The sequence below is a fragment of the Anopheles coustani genome, chromosome 2 (genome assembly GCF_943734705.1).
Source record: "Anopheles coustani chromosome 2, idAnoCousDA_361_x.2, whole genome shotgun sequence".
Classification (NCBI taxonomy): Eukaryota; Metazoa; Arthropoda; class Insecta; order Diptera; family Culicidae; genus Anopheles; species Anopheles coustani.
Genome location: NC_071289.1, coordinates 28,025,554 through 28,046,257, shown reverse-complemented (window position 1 = coordinate 28,046,257; position 20,704 = coordinate 28,025,554). Strand labels below are relative to the sequence as shown.

Below are 20,704 nucleotides of genomic sequence, written 5' to 3'. Positions count from 1 at the left end.
ACTCGAAACGGGTCTCGGACAACGCATCGGTTTGGCGCGCACGGTCCACCTCGGGCGGTTTCAGACGATGCTCGGCTGTGGTCCGGTGCTGAGCTTGCGTAAAATATTTCCACACCAAAGTGTCGCCGAATATCCGGGATCCTAAACGGAAGTTCGCCTCGATCGTGACAAGCGTGCCGCCTGAACACAGATTCACAGCGAGCACAAGGAAAAATCGAGTGAGAGTGAGTGAAAGGGTGGGAGCTATCTGAACAAACACAAAGCAAGGACCACGCGCCATTGCCGAACCTGGCCAGCCGAAGCTGCCGAAGCAGCCGAAGCTTGATAGGGCGGAGGGTTTTCGCCTCGCGGGGAATTCATTTCGCTTTTCGCGCGCCGGGGCGAAAACGGAAAAGCGAACGAGACGGCGCCAGTGGCCGAAAACGACGAGCTTCGCGAAAATGCCCGCGAATCGCGCGGTGCAGCGTCAGTGTTGGTGCAAACGTACGAAATACCACATGCGGTGAACCAACGAGGCAGTGCTGTGCAGACATTTCAAACGGTCATGTGAATTGAAATTTGGTGTTGGAAAAATGTGAAAATGGCGGATTTGAAATAAATACTCCTGTTCCTATCCTCGAGTGTTTGGTGGCGATTTCAGAAGACATTCTTGTTTCGATTCAGCGTTCCGTATAATTTTGTGAAGGTTTGAAAGGATTCTGCAGTGCCCGTGGAAAGCGTCCCATGGCCAACATGCCGGCAAGCGATGGATGGGTGGCGAAGACTCCAGCGACGCCGCTGCCAACGACGACGAAGACGACGACGACGCCGACCCCATCGGCCATCATCGCGTTCCCACGTTGACAGTCGCTCGTTAGTCGGTGTTAGTGTGCGGTCCGGTGTGGATTGGTTCGCGCGAGCCGGTCGCGTGCGTTGTTCGTGGCCAGGAGTGATCGGTTTTGGACGGGATTTTTGGAACCCACGGAACGCCATCTCGAACAATCGAGCTCGTTGTTGCCAAACGTAGTCCGCTCCCGGTGAAAGGCTCCCGGGGACATGGTGAACCGCGTCGTGGCCTTCCGTTTTCGGTGGTGGTGAAAAAACGGTGGTGAATGGCCATTTGTTTGTCGCGATTGGCGGTGAGCCCCATTTTTTCGAGTGCAGGAAAAGTACGATCATCGGTCCCGATGGCCAAGGGTACGCGAACGGACTCGTCGGTGAAGGTGGTGTTGAGAAGCGATTGTGGAGCCGGGGAGGGTGGAAGTGGAGCAAACAGCAGCAGCAGCACAAGCACCAGCAATAGAAGGACGGAAGGATCGTTTCAGCAGAAAACCATTTTCACTAGTCTGCTGATCTTGAGTGTGGTTTGCTGCTTTATCGAGTGTAATGATGTCATCTCTTCAAAGGGGTGAGTCAAAATCGCGGTTTTGTGCAAAAACCTTAATTTATCAATTTTCTGTTTTATAAATTTATGTACCAAGCGACATTATGACTAGTTAAATTTTCGAGATAAAGTATGATACAGCCGTAATTTTCAGCTTGTCCGCTTGCTGGGCTGGGAAAAAAATATTCAAAATAAACTAAAGAACTTAAGGCTTTTCTGCCCAAAAAGTAGCTAAATTTCAAAAGAGGAATCGGCTTCTAAAACATTGAATTTCAGGGAACCACGCTTTACTACGATTTGTGCATATTTTCTTTCTTTTTCGAATAGTCTCTAGTAGGAATCGGAAACATAACAGTTTTTAAATTGTTATTATGTTCATATAATAAAATGGTTACTTCTTTGTCACATTTTTCGAATTATATATTTTTGTCGTTCCATCGAAAAATTTCAATTCTGAAAAAAGAACTAGGAACTATTATATACTTACTAGATTAATTTAAGCTCACTCAATCTAACTATTATAACTATTAATTATAACTATTAATCAATAAAAATAAAAATTATAAATATCTTTATGATTTTAGCAAATATTAGACATTTTACTGGTTTCTCAATTTTTCTCAAAAAAAACTACAAAATGTTATTGATAGTCAAATTCTCAAAAACAAAATGCAACTGAATGTCAATCATTGGTTGCATCTATCTGGTAGACCACCTTCAACGGTGTGGCTCATTTGCATTTACTCTTAAAATACTCCCCTCACCCATGACGCCCCCCAAAACCGCTCAAAAACACCCACCCAAACGCCCGCAAACCGGTAGTCAATAATCTTAACAACTTTATTTACCCCGCCGAACACCCGAACGCGAAGGGAACGCATCTCAGAACGGCCGACAGAGCGCCGGAACTGTGAATCTTGTGTGCGGACTTGTCAAATATTTACTACTTACAGCTTTTCTCCCACGATACAACTCGTACAGCGCCCACATCCTGGGCGTTCCGCATCCTCTGCCGTGTCCTTCGGCCGCTAAGTCAACCAACGCAAGCGGTCGGTTCGGAGTGGTCGAGAATTAATTTACATCCGTATCGGTGTGCAAATTTTCCCCACATCAATTATTATAATTGACCAAACAGCAAACGATGATTTGCTTTCCCATTTCATTCACATCCGAGCACCTTTTCCGCTTCCCGTTTCACCTGTTCGCCGAACTGCGTGCTTCAACCGGTTTGCAGCTTTGTTGTTTTATTTTAGCGATCGCTTTCAACATTTCGATCCATTTGCATGCAACCGGGCAGCATTCCGCGGATGCCTTAAGTCCCAAAATGAGCGATAGCGTGAAATCGAATAAAAATATATACACGTTTTCAACCATACGGTCTCCCATATGAGAGATCGTTGGCTTTTCTTCTTTTTTCCGATTTCAGTAAGGCTGCAACGTTTCCGATGCGTTTTGTTCAACCTGTTATTTTCGCCAGTTTCGGTATTAAGCTGGATTATTTGAAAATTTCAACGTGGAAATAATTCCCGCATTCGATGGAATTCATATCGGCACGAAGGACATTTTATGCTTTTGAAAAATATGCTCACAACGGAATGTTATTCGGATAAACGATACAGTGAACGAAATTAAAAGTGCTACCAACGATCGATTGAACCGAATGGGCTTGTCGGGACGGACACTAGTGGAATTCTGAACAGTATTGCACACGAACTCCACCAGTCTGATTGATACAATTGGTTTTGGGTACAGATAAACATAACTTCACGACATTCCTGCCTCATTCCGTGCACCGGCTTCGAAGGTCGGCAACAAATTGTTTGCCTTCCACCCATCCATTTGTGGTCATAATGTAGCGCAATTTTTACACTCCTTATCCGGCCCGCTCCATCGGCAAATATTTTAATTAATTTATGAATATTTCATACAGTAATGTCAACGATTCCGAGTGTAAATCGGAACTGATTTTCCGTTGCTCTGGAAGCACCCAGTTCGGCGATAAACGTTTACCCGGTGTGGAATGCGATGGGTCCATCGGTTTGATTTTCCTGTGCCGTGGAAAATCGATGGAATTTGATGCAGCAAACCGAACATTACGAGTATCCATAATTCATTTCCGATAGGATCTATGACTAAACTATGCACCATATCATGATGTTTTGATCACCCGAATGGCCATAAACATCACCAAACAACATGTCGTGTTAAAAAAGAGACAAATTAAAGAGACCAATTTACTTTACAACGGCTTTTCTATGCGCCGTATTTAACGGTCCGAAGTTTGTGCATTTAAACAAGATGTTTTCCTAATGCCGAACGCAATCACCGTACCTTCTCGAACGCTCAGGATTGCACAACTTTTTCTATATTCTGAGTCAATTCTTTTTATGACTTTTGTCTGGCTACGTTCGTTTAAAGCTGGCAACCCTTGTGTACCGTCTGCTCCGGTGGCCAATAATGGCCAAAAATAATAGTTGAATGGTGCGGAAAATACTCAACAAGTGGCCCTCATCCACCCCCTTTTTTGGGATCATTTTCCACCACTCGACTCGGGAGCAATCCAACAAACCATTCCATTCAAATCGACCCCACAGTGGTTTCGAGGATTTCTATTTCCCATCCCATTTTCGGTTCATTTTCTCCGACTGTGTGTGTTTAACGTGACACAAAAGTAACCCGGAATCTTAATGAAGAATCCGAGCGGAGAATGGTTAAAAATACAAATCTCTTCCGCCATTCATATGTGCACAGCTGGTGCAAGATTCTGCATCTAGGATGGTCCCAAGCGACCCTTCAGGAAATTGCCGCGAAGATCATCCCTGCTCGCTAACGGTTCTTTGTTGCGCTTAAAAAAGGCTCACGTTGGGGCGCCACCGCGTTGTTTTTTGTTTCTTTTTGAGCAGCTCTATTCAACGATATCGTGAACACATTTACCGCGACATTTCGCCGACGACGTTTTTAAAACCCATTCCACACATGGGGACGCCCGCGAATGAAGTCAATTTCCTTATGAAAATATCTATTTTGCCGTCTGCAGAAAATTAAACATCGTTTAGTATGCTTAGAGCGCACTCCAGCTCGCGTTGCGCCGCGCCCAACCCATCCCCCCCCCCCCGGGCTCGAGGAGATGTTGAGTGGAGCATGTGTGTCTTTTCATTTACAATATGCTACTCCATTGCATCTTCGATGTCAAATGCCAAATGCTCGGTGAAGGAAGAGTTTTGTCTGTTGGTCGCGGAAAATGACACTGGGTAAACATGGACGCACACTTGGGCACAACTACTTACTGCGCCACGCGGTGCATCGCGCGGTGGTCGTTTGGAAAATTTCCCTGAACAAGTAGTTTGTTTTACTCCCCGTGCCGTTTTGTCGCCAAATGAGATGTGCAACGATGGCTGATGATATACCTGATGACAAACGCACACCGTGTTAGCTGGTGGAAAAACAAACACTGCTTGAGGTTGAGCGGCGGGAAACAGTTTGAACAATAATGAAAATGGCAAAAATAGCATAGCATTCTCCTTTTTTCCGCGTTTTGTAGATGCAACTGATTGAGGGTGCTTTGCTAATTAATTCGTTGTAAAAAGTTACGATGGGTGATAGCTTCTGCAAACCACTCTACTGGTGGTCCTCAACTGCATGGCGCCATCGGTACCTGTTGAAGTATCTTATGACATGCAGAAAAAAACAATGAAGGCTCACCGTGAAACCCTTTGCTTTCTTTTATGATGTGGTAATCATCAAAAACTACTTTGTCGATAAGAAAATATTGAAAGGAGCTACATATGTTATCGAATATGTATGTCATATACGCTACCTTGTTTGCTTTTCAAATGCAATGCAACAATGTTTTTGAATAAGCGAACGAACATGACGTTTACTCCGTACATTAATTTACTTTTTCCGTTCTTTTCGTTCGAACGAAGTAGGAACAAGCATGGCTTGGTTATTTTTAAACGATTGATTCAAACGGCTTCTTGCGTACAACGCTGCTCGAATAGTGCAATGTTGTTACTAACAGGTGGCGCATGACACGCTCGACCAGTTTTTAAACCTCCAACTGTTTGAAATTACAAAACATGATTTGTTTGTATGAAATTATTGAATATACTCCTGTAACCTTTCCTTAGAATGGATGGAAAATTAAAAGTATTACCTTACCGATTTAATTACTCCACAGCTCAGATTAAGCTTCTACCATAACATTTCGAGCAGTATCCAGACTGCGTACAAGTTTCTCTTTGCATGCAACACATACTTTTCGAATTTATTTCCTTTACATTCAGTTCGTTTCCTTTTATAATTTTCATTTTAATATGTTTCACTTCAGGGAAACTCCGACGCAATCGGCCAAAAACACGGTAATGGCCGTATTCAGTCCTATGACAAAGTCGCCTGGACCATGCAGATATCTGGTCGGAACACGCAAGCAGAACCACCAGTGCAGGCGTGATATTGGGTTGCCGGAAGCGATCAAGGAGGCTCGCCGGCTTGCGGTGACGCACTGCGAGGAACAGTTTCGGTACGACCGGTGGAACTGCTCGATAGAGACCAGAGGCAAGCGGAACATTTTCAAAAAGGTACTGCGAAATAGCAACACTGTTGTCCCCGTTCTCTAATCCTCTTTTATCTTCGTAGGTGTACCGTGAAACCGCGTTCGTTCATGCCCTAACGGCGGCTGCCATTACGCACGCCGTGGCGCGGGCGTGCGCCGAGGGCAAGATGACCAAATGTCAGTGCGCATCCGAGCGGAAACCGGAAGCGACGAGGCTCGCGTGGCGCTGGGGCGGATGCAGTGACAATCTGAAGCACGGGAAGCGTGTCGCGCGAAACTTTCTCGAGCTGCAACCGAAGTCTGGCGATCCGGTGGCAGAGATGTTGCGGCACGATAGTGAGGTATCCAACGGGATGTTATGGGAGCTTTTTGTGAAGGGTCACTCACGTTCGCTTCCCTCCTAGGTCGGTATCAGTGCCATCACGAGCGCCATGACGGACCGCTGCAAGTGCCACGGTGTGTCCGGTTCGTGCTCTATGAAAACCTGCTGGCGGCGGCTGGGAGACTTCAACACGACGGCGGCCCTTCTGAGGACCAAGTACCACCTGGCCATACGGAAGATTCCAGTCAACAACAAAACGTCCCGCCGGTCGGCGCCGAGAGACTTCCGCCCGAGGGTAAGTCACCTTATCTGCAACAGCTCCTGACCGGTTCTCACACGAAACCATCCCATCATTTCTTGGCATCAGGATGCGGTGTACGATCAGCTGTACTACTTCGAAACCTCGCCAACGTTCTGCTCGGTCACACGGGGTCGGCGCTGCCTGCATCCGGACAACTGTGCGACGCTCTGCTGCGGACGGGGCTACACCACGAAAGTGATCAAGACGCTGGAAAAGTGTCGCTGCCGCTTCACGAACGGGCGCTGCTGTCAGGTGGTGTGTGACTACTGCGAAAACTACGAGGATCGATATTACTGTAAATAGGTCGACCCCGCGTGCTATTGACATGCAACTATTTATTCATTCATTGTAATCATAAGACACCCTAGAGTCGCTGGCAGTAGAGTCGGTGTCCATTTCAAAGCAAACTGTGTAAGTTCCGGTAAGAAGATTTGCAAACGCCCAACATATTGTAAGAGGAGAGAGCAAACATACCGATAGGTATGCAAACCTAGTACATCGATAATCTTTTATTTAGGACTCAGTATTAAACCTAGCATCATCCGCTTCCAAAAAATCTCTTACTCCCATCATTATCAAGTTTTTGCTATATAATTCAAATAGTCGTTAATCGTAGTCGGTGTCAACGTGTAAACACTAGTTGTTAATTAGTACACAATGGAAGTAGTTCTAGTACATAAACATAAACAAACAAAAACCAACTCACAACAACGCTACCATGGATAGTTTTGTAATTTTTCCCTCTCTTATACAATACCGCAAAAATACCAGCGAAATAGAAATATAGTTGTAGAAAAACCTAAGTCGTTTCGATTTCATTTGATTCATATTTGTTTAAATCCTGGTTTCCAGCCTGCAATGAACCCCACAGAGAAAGAATATTAAAAATAAACGTGGTTCACCACACAATTATTCAGTTTCACGGCCAAAGTTATACCATTGATTTCAATTTCGAAGTTTCGCAGTGCGTATATCCAAAATTATCTAGGATGCAAAAATACACTAAAGTTTGTTGGAAAACTTATTTGTTTGTTGGATAACAAACATGTAGCTAAAGTAATAATTCATCTCTTCACAATATGCTGCCTATCTCTTGTCACTGCTATGCTGAAGTATATTTCTTTACAAGATCAAAAGGAATATTGAACGGGTCTCGTGATTAAAAACCAAGATTAAAAAGGGTTTTAACTCAACCTGCGATTCATGGGTCAAAACCCCGTTAGCTCAATATGGATATTTGATATTTTATTTGATTTCAGCTGTTGGACAAATTCCATGTGCCAAAACTGAAGCACCGCTCAACAGTCTTCGTTAATTGATTGTATATTGAGCACCGGTTTGTTTATTTATAAATTCACTCAATATACGACACTTGAGTCCTTACATGTACAATGCATTTCAAGCAAGGACTTTTAAAAATTAAATCACATACCTCGATAACAAGCTACCTAGCGTCTTCTTTCCTACAAAGTTCCGGTATAGTCCAAATATCGACTTTGATTTTCCTGTCGCTTACAGTTCTCGTCTATTCAATGTCCTTCAGCGTTTTTTTGTAGGGCATCAAGCTTACTCATAATGAGCTTACTCGTATGGTTCTCAACAAATTCATTAGAGGCCAAGGTTGAAAGGGTTGTCCACAAAAAGAGTGAAACAAACAACACTACACATGCCTGAACCTGTTTTGTACCACGATGGAGGAACAGTTCAAGAGTAAAACAAAAAATTCAAATGCTGTTTTGGCCAACAATAGTAAGCCGTAGTAAGGGAGTTCGAAAGACAACTGATAATGTAAGAAGGAATGAAATGTCCCCAGCACTATGGATCGTTTTTGGTATAACGTAAATAATATTGTCGAGTCAATAGATTGTAGGTGATAAGTTAGAGAGCTTAAGATTAGCAGAGTATTAAATGCTTGTTGAACAACGTTACAGTGTTTTTACTCGAGTATACATTAAAATCATTCAATTAAAAAATTTTCATTCAATTGAAAAAAGCAAGCCTCAAACCATTAGTACATACAAAAGTATGTGCAACCTTTCATATCCTTCGATCGACCTCCATAGACATTAAAACAAAGTAAACAAACCACGAGGAAGAGGAAAAGAAAATCTCGGTGTCGGAAAAACTTCCGCAAAAACAGAGCGAATTCTTCCACTGCTCCCGTGATTTTTCTCACCGTACGGCTTCGCTGCGCGAAATCCTGATACGAACAGCGGCTGTTAATGTTGTTTATAATTCTCAGCATTCCTGCCGATGCTTGACACCGCTACCTTCAGCCACCATCACATTCCACTGCCCTTCGGCACGGTCTTCCCCAACAATGTTCTACCCAAAAACACAGTTTCTAAACACGTGAGAGACATCTCTCCTACGCCGAGCGTCACGAGATCGGGAGAATACAAGAGACGCGCTGAAAGAACATGTGAGAGCACATTTTCTTGTGATTCTCGGAGCATAAATACCACCCAAAACCTGGCCTCCCTCCCCCATGGGCAATTTATGTTCGCTATGATTAATGTTGAGCGTTTAAAAAGTGACCTATATTTCGTTGCGAAGGGTGCGTGCATGCACTCGATAAAAAAAGAAACTGGACAAGAACATCCAGGAGGCACGAGGTTGGGGTGCAGGGCGGGGGTATAAATATAATCCCAACCACACAACACTCGATTCAACAGCGACGCGGACAGGCTAAACAGAAGCACGGCACGTCAAACATCCAAATGAACCTTGGCCGCGAACCGGACCGCTGATTGAAACGTCAAAGACGAGCTAGGTCGACCGAACCAAATAAAGGGCGGCCATGTGTCCGGGGTAAACATTTGCTGCCCCATTTACTATCAGCGGCGAGCCATCGGCCATCATAAACATGCAAGCTGCACGCGTAAAAACGCGCCACCGTTCGGTCCAGTCGCCAAGCCTACCTCGGCCAAAGGGTAACCTTCCATCCAGCAGCAACGCGGCGTCTCCATCGCAACCTCGGTTTGCTAGCTCCGTTTCATCCCTCCTCTGCTTTCGCGGCTCACATTGACAACTCTCCATGGCGACCGTGAGAGAGAACCCGTCGTGCACCGTCACCGCTCGGCAGAGGTGACTCCGACCGACTACTAGCTGGTGCACCTCATAGTAGCTGCTAGTAGGTCGGCCGCATCAGTCACCGCCAAAGTTTTCCGAACAGGGCGCCCGAGAAGGTAAACCGAAGGGATCCGAGAGAGAAGGAGAGTGAAAAACAGAGAAAATCCGAGCAACACTACCAACACTGGCACACACACACACAAGGGGATGGTTTCGGCAGGTTCTAGGCGACCGTTTTTCTCAAATACCGATTATTGTGTTTTCGTTTGCCCGCTAGCATTGACCGTGTTTCCGTAATCTTCCGTTCTCTCATCAGGTTTCTACTAGCAGGATACCAGCAGGACCCGTGTGTGCATCTGTAAATGTGTGTCCGTATGTGTGGCATGTGTTTGTGGTTTTGAATTGCTACATTCTGTTGCTTTCCGCAGTACCAAGCAGTTAAAGGTAGTAATAAAGTGACAATCGTAAGTGGATTCATGTTAGGAAAAGGTTTCACATAGTGTACGTCGAAAACGAAAAACCGAGATCCATGCTCCGGTTGAAAAAGGGGGGTTTTTTCATAGAGAAACCCCACCATATTTACTTTCCCACGAGTTGAGTGGGGCCAGGTTGGCGAAGAAATAGAAAATAAAACCTGTCAACAGACCACAACATCTTCTTGCGGTGCGAATGTTGAGCAGACGCGTGTTCGTGTGAATATCAATATCCATATCAATTTGGGGCTTGTCAGGAAAAGTTCGTGCACCGCGAAGTAACCGTGAGCTTCACCTCATCATTTATCTTGTATCTTCATTCAGCACGGGAAATTCTCCAGCATCCGGTGACGATAAAACGCGCCGCCGCTTCGATTCAATAGCGAACGTGATTAATGGTGAAACTGTGGGTGTGTGTGTGTGTGTGAGTGTTTGTGCACTTTTCTTCCTCCCGTGCTAGGGAGGTCTGTTGTTCAGGCAACCATACCGTGCTGGACCCACCGTGCTCGTCCGTATCGACCGTGAATCCACCCACGCCCCGAGGGGGAGCCTTAGCTCAGAGGAGCTTTAATTGAATTAACGTAAAGCATAGCCAACGGCCGGTGTACGCTTGTCACGATCGAAAAGTATCGTAAAAGGTGTCCCTGCCAGCTGCTAATTGACATCTGAAGGATAACGTTCCCATTTTTGGTGGGAGTGAAGTGAAAATTCATCCTCAAAAGTTAAAGTGAAATCCGCATCAGCACACAACCACAACCGGTTGACAGGGAAGCTGGGGACGATAGGAGAATTTCATCGTGTGAAGAAAGAGCCTCAACGTTGCGAAAGTTCCCTTCAATCCAACCCTTCTACACCAGTCGAATACAAGGTAACGGTCACATAAATAAAGAAATATTTTTATAAAATTCCCTCCAGGCTAAAAATAACATTAGTCCTCGGCGAAGAACCCCATGCGAAACAAGTTATATTTCCAACCAGTAGGTTCCTTACTGTTGGCCGCTAGAGGAGCAATGTTGGTCGCTAGAGGATCAAAATTGGCAAAGGGATATTTCCGGTGGAGAACATTGTCAGAGATGGTAACTTAAAGGAGAAGTGCCAATCGCAACAGCATGAAGATACAAGAAGACTAACAGAAAGTTCATCGTCTTCTCAAAACGAGACTCCTAGTCTAGGAATTGATTTTTTGTGAACTTTTGGCCAACTCTTTGCGTAATGTTCTGTGTTTTCTATGTGTGAAACGATGTGTACGAAAAGGCTTAGGAACAAGATGACGTCGTGCAAAGTCAAAAACGGCCATCACTCTATTTTAGGTTTCTTATTCGTTCGATTGTTAATCCTGTCATTCAACAGTAATTAAAAACTGATTTAAACTCGACTTTCCAAGTCCATTTTTAACCAACTCTGGCCTGGATCCAAATATGGGTGGACGGAGAGGAAATCCTTGAAGTGTTTGCACAAAATTCAGAACGCGTAAAAGAAAGCACAGGGTTACTTGGTACCTTTTGCTGCACGTCGAACTTTATTTTTCTGCAAGCTCCACAAGTTGTAAAAAAGATAGAAAAACTCGTTGTTGTGGGCAAACAAGCGTTACGAACGGCAAACATTTACGATGGCGACCGTAGACCGGCTGCATGAGTTGCCACGCTCCATTGAAACGCAATGTAATGCACTCTAATGGATGCAAATTCGCAGAGCAACCTGTTGGCCACAATGTAATCAATGGGTTAATAACTAGCTCGACGGCTAGACCCGACTGTCGGGCGAAAAGAGGATAGTGTGGCTTAAAGAGTGCACAAATCAGAACAGCATATATCTACGTCGGTCAAGCACCACACATCGGCACAAACGTTCCTCGCAAATGCAACTAATATGGCCCGTCACCACGTCGAGACGTTCACTGTTTTCGCCCGGTTTATTATCGTCTACCCTAAGCTACAAAAGAAAAGCATGTTAATATCCAGATCCCAGGTTTCATCCTAATCAAATCGGGCGTCCAATGGCAGTAAAAATGTGTCCACTTCATCCGACAGATGTCATCCGGCGGTGGAGCAAAACGACGATACAATACCAGGAAACTGTAATGTAATCACGCTGGCGCTGCTCTTGTTGCCAACGTTACCATTGTAATCGGTATTACAGCGGTTCGCTACATTTTGATTTGTGATTCAATACTGGGCGCCGACAAAAAGCAAAAAGCCGACCATGATTCCGTGAATTCTATCTCTTGTTTACCAGCAGTGGATTTATTCGATTAATGTTAGATGCTTACTACAAAGAAATGGATTTCGGTTTCTATCATCCACTGTGTTTGGGTGTTTCTACCATTTTTAGTCGCTACAAAGATTGCACCTTTAAAAGCGCACTGCCTTGTGTCTGGAACGTTTAGCACACTTCATTCAGCACGTCTCATTTGATAAGACGCCTGACCAAGTTGACGTAACGAGTTTTTTTTCCTCGTTTGACAATGAACGCTCCGCGTTGGCTCGCAACTCTCCGCGACTACAGGATATGATAATCAGTATGCTCATAAAAATTCAACTATCCCCAAACCCAGACACGTCGGCTTATTTTTTCCTACTTCTATTGTTTCCTTCCACCACGCGTACAGCTTTGTTATGCTTCTCGTGCGGAACCTCTGCTGAGGACAAAGAGGAAAGCAATCATCTTCTTGGTTGGACGGCGGTGTGTTGGGCGTGAAGAAAACCGGCGTGCATAATGATGACCATCAAAACGTTAGACGGAGGAATCCACACAGTCAGCCGGACAGCCAAACGAGGGCAATCTCACTCGCACAACGATCCTTCCCGGCGAAAGGCGAGCGGGAAAATGGCCTCCCACTGGAGGGGAAATTCCAAACACATTAACTTTCTTTGGGTAGCCGCTTGCGCAGCATGTCGAAGGAAGGTCCACGATTGTACAAAAAAAAAAAAAATAACTTACAATGGGTTTGTCTAAACTGGTGATTTTTCTCTGTTCATCCTTTTCTGTGGAGAAAATTTCCTTAAAAAATGTTTATTCGAAACAAGACCTCGAAAAAGGTTTCATATAAAAAGAAAATACTCGAATACTACTCGAATGCTGGAAAAGAAAATATTCCTTGAAGCTCCCGAACACACTCTACTGTAAGGCCAATATGAGATGAGAATTAATAACAACACATCCAAGTGACCCGTCGTGCCGACGACGCGTCGTAAAACAGCGACGATCGTGTAACAAATTGCGTCAAATTAGATCGAATCGATGTCCACAGCTTGACGGTCGATTCGGTGTTTTGGCAGGCGGAACAAATAAGGTTTCGGCATGTTTCGCATTTTATCACTCACAAGTGCTCTCAAGGATCTTCGTGGGCGACCACGTTGGTGATTTGTCGAGGGAGTGGTGGAAAACTTGGACATTCCAAGAGATAAAAACGGGCATAAAATTATGCTCAAACAACGGTCACGTTGGGCGGTGCGCTATTACACCATCCAACGTTTCTTTCGTGCTTTAATAATACCGCCGATCAAATTAGTTCATCCTTCATGTTTGCTGCAGCAGTATCGTCTGTCTTTGGTGCACGGGGCAACCATATTTACTCGTTCTTGGCAGGGCGCAACAGTACGAACGAAAGGAAACAACAGTAAATCCAATGTTGAGGTTCTGTGCGCATCGGGACGGTGCTGTCTTCCGGCGCCACGCCCTCACAACGACAATGCACTGCCCGCAAGGAACGGGTTGAATCCTTGAAAAGGGTTTCGCCATCCCGACAGTGTGTCCGCAAACAATGCCGGATGCCTTCAGCAAAACAGCGGCACTCGGGTGGCCAACAAAGACGTGAAAAAGCAATCTCCGCACCGGCGACGTAAGGAAACGATGGTTTCATTTCTCCTGTCCACCCTCAACAATAAAGACACACAAAAAACAAACCGACACGCACAGATTCCAAACACTCGGTGACAGCAGGAGGTCAAGCAAATCTATTTTGGTCCGGATTTTATCCCGCCTTCCCACCGCTCCGTGCCGGTCCGTTCCTCCCGGCGAAGTCAAGTGATTTAGTCTTCGTGGTTGAGATGTGTTTTCGGGGTTTCTTTTCTCCCACGGGCCAGAGGGTCTTCTAACCATGTCCAATAGGTGGGGTTTTTCTCGGCGTGCGACAAACAATCGGCGCACGGCACCCGCACGGAAGGCAAGCAACGGCCGCTGGAACGAGCGCATAACCCATCCAGGCATCTAAATATGTTTATGTTTCTGTGCCGTCCCGAGCGGCATTGCATTATCAACCGGACAGCCGGTCCTGCCGAGGCCGTTAGCCTCACATGTAGTCCCCATTTTCCGTCTCCCATCCCCCGTTTAGTTGGTGACCGTATGAATGGTACATCCTAGAGCGCACGGTGGACACCGAGATTGCGTGACCGTTGGTTCTGACCTTCCTTCACGCCACTCATCGTTTGTGAGGTCGTCTCCACCACCCACGGGCGATGATAAGACGTGGTGGGCGCGCTCTCGAGCGGTATCATAAATAAATTCATGCTTTAAAGTGCGACCGCACTTTGCTGCACATTGGGAGTCAACGATGTGGCTGGTGATTCAGCCGGGTGCATCAGTTGATTAAGTTATATTTATTTAACACGATTGCTCATGATAACACACGATTTAACAAATAGTGCTAACTGATTAAGGGCGGTTCAAGTCGACGACAGTGAGTGTGCCGAGAAGGATTTCCAAAAGCTGTCAAGGTGAATCAAATTCGATAACCTTTAACTTCTAGATACGATAATAATTGCATGATAAATACGATAATTCTTCACTTGTTGGTAATGCTTGAAGGTAACTATTACTAAGCAATCGGTAGAATTAGGAAAAATCTTCGGAAGTTGTCAACTATGGTTGGGAAAACAAGCTACATTTTAGTCTTTATTTTTCCCGATCATTGCTAGTAAAAAGAAGGCCATTTTGCTCCTTTCTGCGCCTTTTTTTAACTCTTTTCCTCTCTCTAATAGTTCCCTTTTTCCTTTGACTGGTGCTCTTAGAGGGAGTCCGTACTCGCAGTTCCGGTCTGCCGCCAACAGTAACCTTTTTCTAAATGAATATTTATGTTTGATAAACAAGAGAAGCAGAATTCTACATCACTTCAATCCATCATGATTCCCTCTATAGAATGCAGAAGATATTTGCACGGTTTAAAGGGTTATTTTTGCTTCAAAATATGACACGTGGGCTGGTGGGCCATTATTCTCCATTACCTTTTATTTGCCCGGCGAGTGCACTCGTTCGCTTCATTTACTTCTGGCCAAGAAGTAGTTACTACTCCGATGGCAGCCGTTTCGCCAGCACCTCACCAGTGGGATGACTTAATTAAAGCAGTTATTAAGAAGAAAAATTACTCTGCCACAACGATTTAATCATATCGCAGATAATCCAGCGTTCGTGGGTGATGACCAGCAGGAGCGACCGGGTTTGTGATGTGACCGGCGATGATAACTAACGGTGTGACGGCGTGTCACGTTCTTTATGGGCAACCTGGCTGCACCGGCGAACGGTAGTGTCCATCCCGACAAACTTAGGTTTAGTACGAACGGGGAAACGATGAAAATGGGAAAAATAAAACGCAAACCGAAGGATGTGTTTCCGTGCGGGATAGTGGAAGGTTAGGGTTTGCTGTGTGTGTTGATTAAATATTTAACAGTATTGATTGAACTATCACTTTGAGTCCGTGGGAACCCTCTTTTTATCGTCGCTATTATCGAACATAATTTTTATGATCGGAACGACAGAAAAAGGGTGTGTAGTATGTATTTGTGTTTCAATGAAAATTAAACCCAGTGATTGATCTAAATGAGTCTCATCATAGGCACTTATGCTGGTCGTATCATATCGCTAAAAAATATCTAATTACATTCAATTACACAATGTCAATTTTGATATCTTGGAAGGTCGCCTGATAGTCGATTAACGAATTCTCCAATTACGTTAACTCCCCCGCGCGCGCTATTAGACGCGTCGCACGGTGATCAGTTTTTATTCGCCAATCATATCTGGCCGTCGAATCTCTCGACTCCAAGACGCGCGCGTGTACTAGCCCAAGTCCCAATTAGTACACCGTCACCTCCCCAGCTCGAGTCAAGTACCTCGGAAAGGTCACCTTCACGACTGGTCGTACTACTTTTGCTACCAACCGCAGCCGACGGCGTTCTGCAGCTCGAAGGCTTCGCACAAACCTGAACTCCAAAACCATACGTGGGAGTAGCAAAACGCTGGTGCGGCCCACATTAGGGTCTCGGCTTTTTGCAGCTCACATGAGGCCAATTTTGTCGAATGAAAGTTTAATTTAGACGTTGTCGCCGGTTCTGCAGATTGGCGTAGATTAGGGCAGCATACACCCGAACCGTACTGTCGCTTCCAGTTGGTCGGATGTGTGTTTAGATTCTAGCATCGTCTACGCACGGCCCGGTGATGGTTATGCAAATTAGCGGATCTAGTTTGGCGAACGGATGTGTACCACCAAGGCATACTGCATCTGACTCAGCAGCGGACAAATTGAAAGCGAGAACTAAATCCTTTCCCTCCTTTCACACAAGTTCCTATTTGATGAGCATATGGGCCGTTGGAAATGCTTATCGAAGCTCATCGTGGGCGCAGCGACACTTAAGGGTTTTGCTCTTTTGTCCGCGGCTAAATCCGGCCCATTTGACACGATTTTATAAGGCTCTTTTCAGCCAGAGAGCTAGCGGCAAAGGACACGTTCGAAGATTGCACGGATAGGTTGCCTCTTGTGCGAGGCGAACAAGTGCAGCATTGCTTTGAAGCACCCGGCCAGAATCGGTGGCTCGGTCGAGTTGCGCGTTAAGATATTGCATCGGCAGCAAAGTGGGCTATAGGTTTCGAAGGTTAAGGAGAGCAGAAGGCTAACGTGTTCAAGAAGTAAAGGACACTATGTTGCACGTGCTGTGCCAGGGCTTGGAAAAATGTTGAAGCACTTTTCTGGACCGGAAATTTGTATTCGTTTCCTTTGGTTCATTTTGAAATAATCTTTTCTGGATGTGTATTTGAATATTTCATTTTGACGAATATTTAGTCCATCGCTTTCATCACACTTTCATCGGAACATTGAAGCTTAGCTCAACAGATTCTTTATTTGGTAGCTTTGAATGGCAGTTTCTTGTACTCTTGAAGTAGCACGAAATGGAAAACTTATACGAATTTGAAAAGGACATTATAGCTTCAAATTTATTTGCCCTTTCAAAAGGTCTAGCAAATTGCCGGAAAACTTTAATTTAATGCTATCAAGTTTTATCTTAAATCAACTAATGAGCCTTTTGATTGTGCTATGATTCTGGTTTCCTTTTTTAACACTCAACGATATACCGAAAAGGCTGATATGAAACGATTGCCAGTGCATACACGGTCGAGTTAATTATTCAATTCAAATGGAGTTTCCGCTCTTGACTCCGCTCTTTCTGGTCTGGCCTGTCTCATTAGTTGTGTTGTGATGGTTTCATAGTGACATCCGATACTAGTACACATGTTGACGAACCATCGTTGGCCAAGGAAAATGATGGGAAACTATTGATTTTATTTGCATTTGTTGGGATTCATTCTTTGCACAGTTGAACTAGACCGAAGTACTAGTTGGCAACCGAGCGTGCCCTGTAAATGTTACATCGGGCGGCCGCAACAAAAGTAAAAAAGATGGAGCCATGCGCACGGCATAAAATATTAGACGTAGAAAATCAGGTTGATATCATTTGAAGAAATTCATAATATTTGTCGTAAAGTTGGTAGAAAAGTAATTGCTTGTTTGTACAAGTCCGTCTCGACAGATCCCAACCATTGCTGAGTATTTACGGTCTTTTCCAGCATATCTTTTTCGTTGAAATTGATTTCAAATAAGTACCTCTTTTTTGTATGTTCCATAACGTTCTCCATCAAACTGAACAAACAAACGATTCGAAAAAAAAACGAAAATAATGTACTGTTTACACTGGGAATGTAGAACACATTTTTCATCACCCAATCGATTTTCCTAACAAGCAATGGGTTTCCATTTTTCTCGCAAAAAGTAATACGCCGAAAGATGAAACGTTGGTGATGGTAATTTACACCAACACTGCAAAATCGTTAATTTTTTTTATACAATCCCTCCATCACTCCAGGCGAGAAAATGAGTCGTGGAAAATGAAGCCCGATTGGTATAGCGGCACTTGTGGAATGGTGGAAATTAATTACAAAACGATACACAACACACGAGCACATCATCCACTCGGTGACACTTACAGCAACGGGCGAACCTTATCAGCTCACGTGGAAAATTACAAACTGCCACCCACAGTCGGCGACAATCGAGTCTACAGAGCGACTTCCACCGGTGTGGGAAGATCGGCATTGAGCTTCTCCAGGAGCCTCGAACTGTATGATTTACCCATTAGCCGAGACGGTTGATGGTGCTTAATTATGCGATTAATATGTGCAGGAAGGGTGTGTAGTGGGTGAATATGATGCTGCGATAATGACGGCCCATTGTTTTCCGCACAAGCCGGTGACAACGGACCGCATTTACCTTGAAGGTCTAGAAGAAAGAGAAAATTTAAAGTGATCATGAAAACGCAGGGAAAAATATAAAATCGCAAACTCATCGGAGGCTTAAAAATCGGAATATTCTCCATACTGTAGCCAGCGTTTCATGCCAGTTCCTACGACCTATAAAACGTGTTGAAGGCAAGAAACTGTTGCTAGAATAACGCCTTTCTAATTAACTTCCTTACCCTCTTCGGTGTGAGATCGTTTCCACGTGCCGGTGACAATTTTCCTGGAACTATTAAACCATTCAAGCGTTTAATTCACTTCCCCCAACCCCACGCCTATCGCAGAAACGGAACTTACTTCCAGGAAAAGTAAATTGAAGAAGAAAATAGTAACGAAAAACTAGTTTCAACTCCCATTCCTAGACTGAAGCCATTTTCCGCATCACCCTGTACTTTCTTCGGCGGGTGCCATATGATTGCGGGCAACACTAACCCAACACCCATATCGACGAGCACACGTGCGCCCCAACACATTCACTTGCACAAACAGTATCTCTGCGCTACGTCTTGATGGCCAGAGCCGAACGAAGTGTGGGATGAGGTCAGGAGCTTCCTTCGGATGCGCATGTCCGGGTGGTTGTGTTGGTGTCGGTCCTGTCCAGTCCGTGCCCGACGTGACGATATGCTTTCCAAACAGCAGCCGTCGATCCTTATAGCGCACAGTTTAACACAGCTAAACGCGCCCTTCCTCGCCCTTAACGCGAGTTTTATTGCATAGCACAGTGGAGGACGATATTGTGCAACAGTTGATATTTTACGAATTTTGAGAGTGTTTGTTTCATTTTATTCTTTTAATATCTGTGAATGGAATAACAAAACTCGAATTATAAATACATTTGATAGATGGTATGAAAGTATTTACATCTTAACTATGTTAATTTTATCATTGAACGATTATGCTACACCTTCATACATACTGACACTATCACTAATTTTTAAACACCTATCTCTGAAGGCTACATTGCATGCATTTAAAATATAAAGAATTTAGCGCGTTTTTTTTTTGAACTGAATAGATTTTTGCAAATTGCTGTCAAAAGGATAATTCATAAAATAAAACTCAAATAATATTTAAGAATAAACTTTTAATATCTATGAATGGAATAGCAAAACCCTGTACGATTTTCAAAATTGTTATCCCTTTTACCTGAAACTATATCCCATTTATTTATTAAAAAAAAGTGCACCACAAAATTGAACACAACGTAAATCATAATAACACGAATTTTAATTATAAATACATATGATAGAGGGTATGAATGATTAATCCTTTAACTAAGTAAATTTTAGCATTGCACGATTATGCTACACCCTCATACATGACTGACATCGTCACCAATTTTTAAACACCTATCGTTAAAGGATAAATTGAATGGGGTTTAAGAAAAAGTTTGTCAAGTTTTTAAGAAAAAAAAACTACATAAATTATTGCAAATTGTTGTCGAAAGGGTAGTCCTTTAAATATGAGTAAAATAATATTTAAAACTAAATAAGTTTTGGCTTAGTAATTTGGTACAAATCGTTTGAACACAGTGGTACGAACTGATTTTTGATTGATTTTTCATTACCCGGCACCACAATTTCAATTATTCGAAATCAAAGCAAAAATCGTGACGCACTGTAGCAACTAGTATAGTATGTTGCCGTTCGGAAGCATATTTTCGCTTCTCTCCCTAACGCGATGCCGGCATAACATCAACCCTAGCGAGCAGCAGCAGCAGCAGCAGCTCTCCCTCTTATACGAGTACGTCAACAAACCAGCCACCGCCAATCTCCCTGTTCCGTTCACTTCCTCGCTGTCCGCGCAGCCGCCGTGCTTTCCCTTCAGGGCAGAGGAAGGAAGAAGCGGGGAGGGGGGGGGGGGGGGGAGATGAAGCGGGCGGATGTGCACCCAGGAGCGCGCCTCGGTGGTGGTGGTGGGCGAGTCGATTGCAACCGACCTTACTACTACTGCCGGCAACAACAAACGCAATCTCCCGGTTTTCCACTGGAAATGGAACGCGAACCGCGTGTGGTGGCGAAGGCGGCCACCTCCCCCCTTCCCCCCCACTGGCCGC

At 44.5% G+C, this 20,704-nt stretch overlaps 1 protein-coding gene across 1 annotated transcript; it reads left to right on the top strand.

The window, feature by feature from the left end:
- Positions 1-1,166: 1,166 nt before the first annotated feature.
- On the top strand, positions 1,167-6,844 carry LOC131264173 (protein Wnt-4). The gene is made up of 5 exons (XM_058266460.1): positions 1,167-1,387; positions 5,694-5,943; positions 6,002-6,259; positions 6,323-6,535; positions 6,608-6,844. The coding sequence occupies exons 1-5, from the start codon at positions 1,167-1,169 to the stop codon at positions 6,842-6,844; spliced, it is 1,179 nt and encodes a 392-aa protein (XP_058122443.1).
- The last annotated feature ends 13,860 nt before the right edge of the window (positions 6,845-20,704 follow it).

What these genes read in the sequence shown, in the direction of transcription:
- LOC131264173 (XM_058266460.1), top strand. Translation starts at nt 1,167, where the DNA reads ATGGCCAAGGGTACGCGAACGGACTCGTCGGTGAAGGTGGTGTTGAGA. An exon ending in GATGTCATCTCTTCAAAGGG is followed by an intron (nt 1,388 to 5,693) that starts GTGAGTCAAAAT and finishes GTTTCACTTCAG; the next exon opens with GGAAACTCCGACGCAATCGG. An exon ending in TGTTGCGGCACGATAGTGAG is followed by an intron (nt 6,260 to 6,322) that starts GTATCCAACGGG and finishes CTTCCCTCCTAG; the next exon opens with GTCGGTATCAGTGCCATCAC.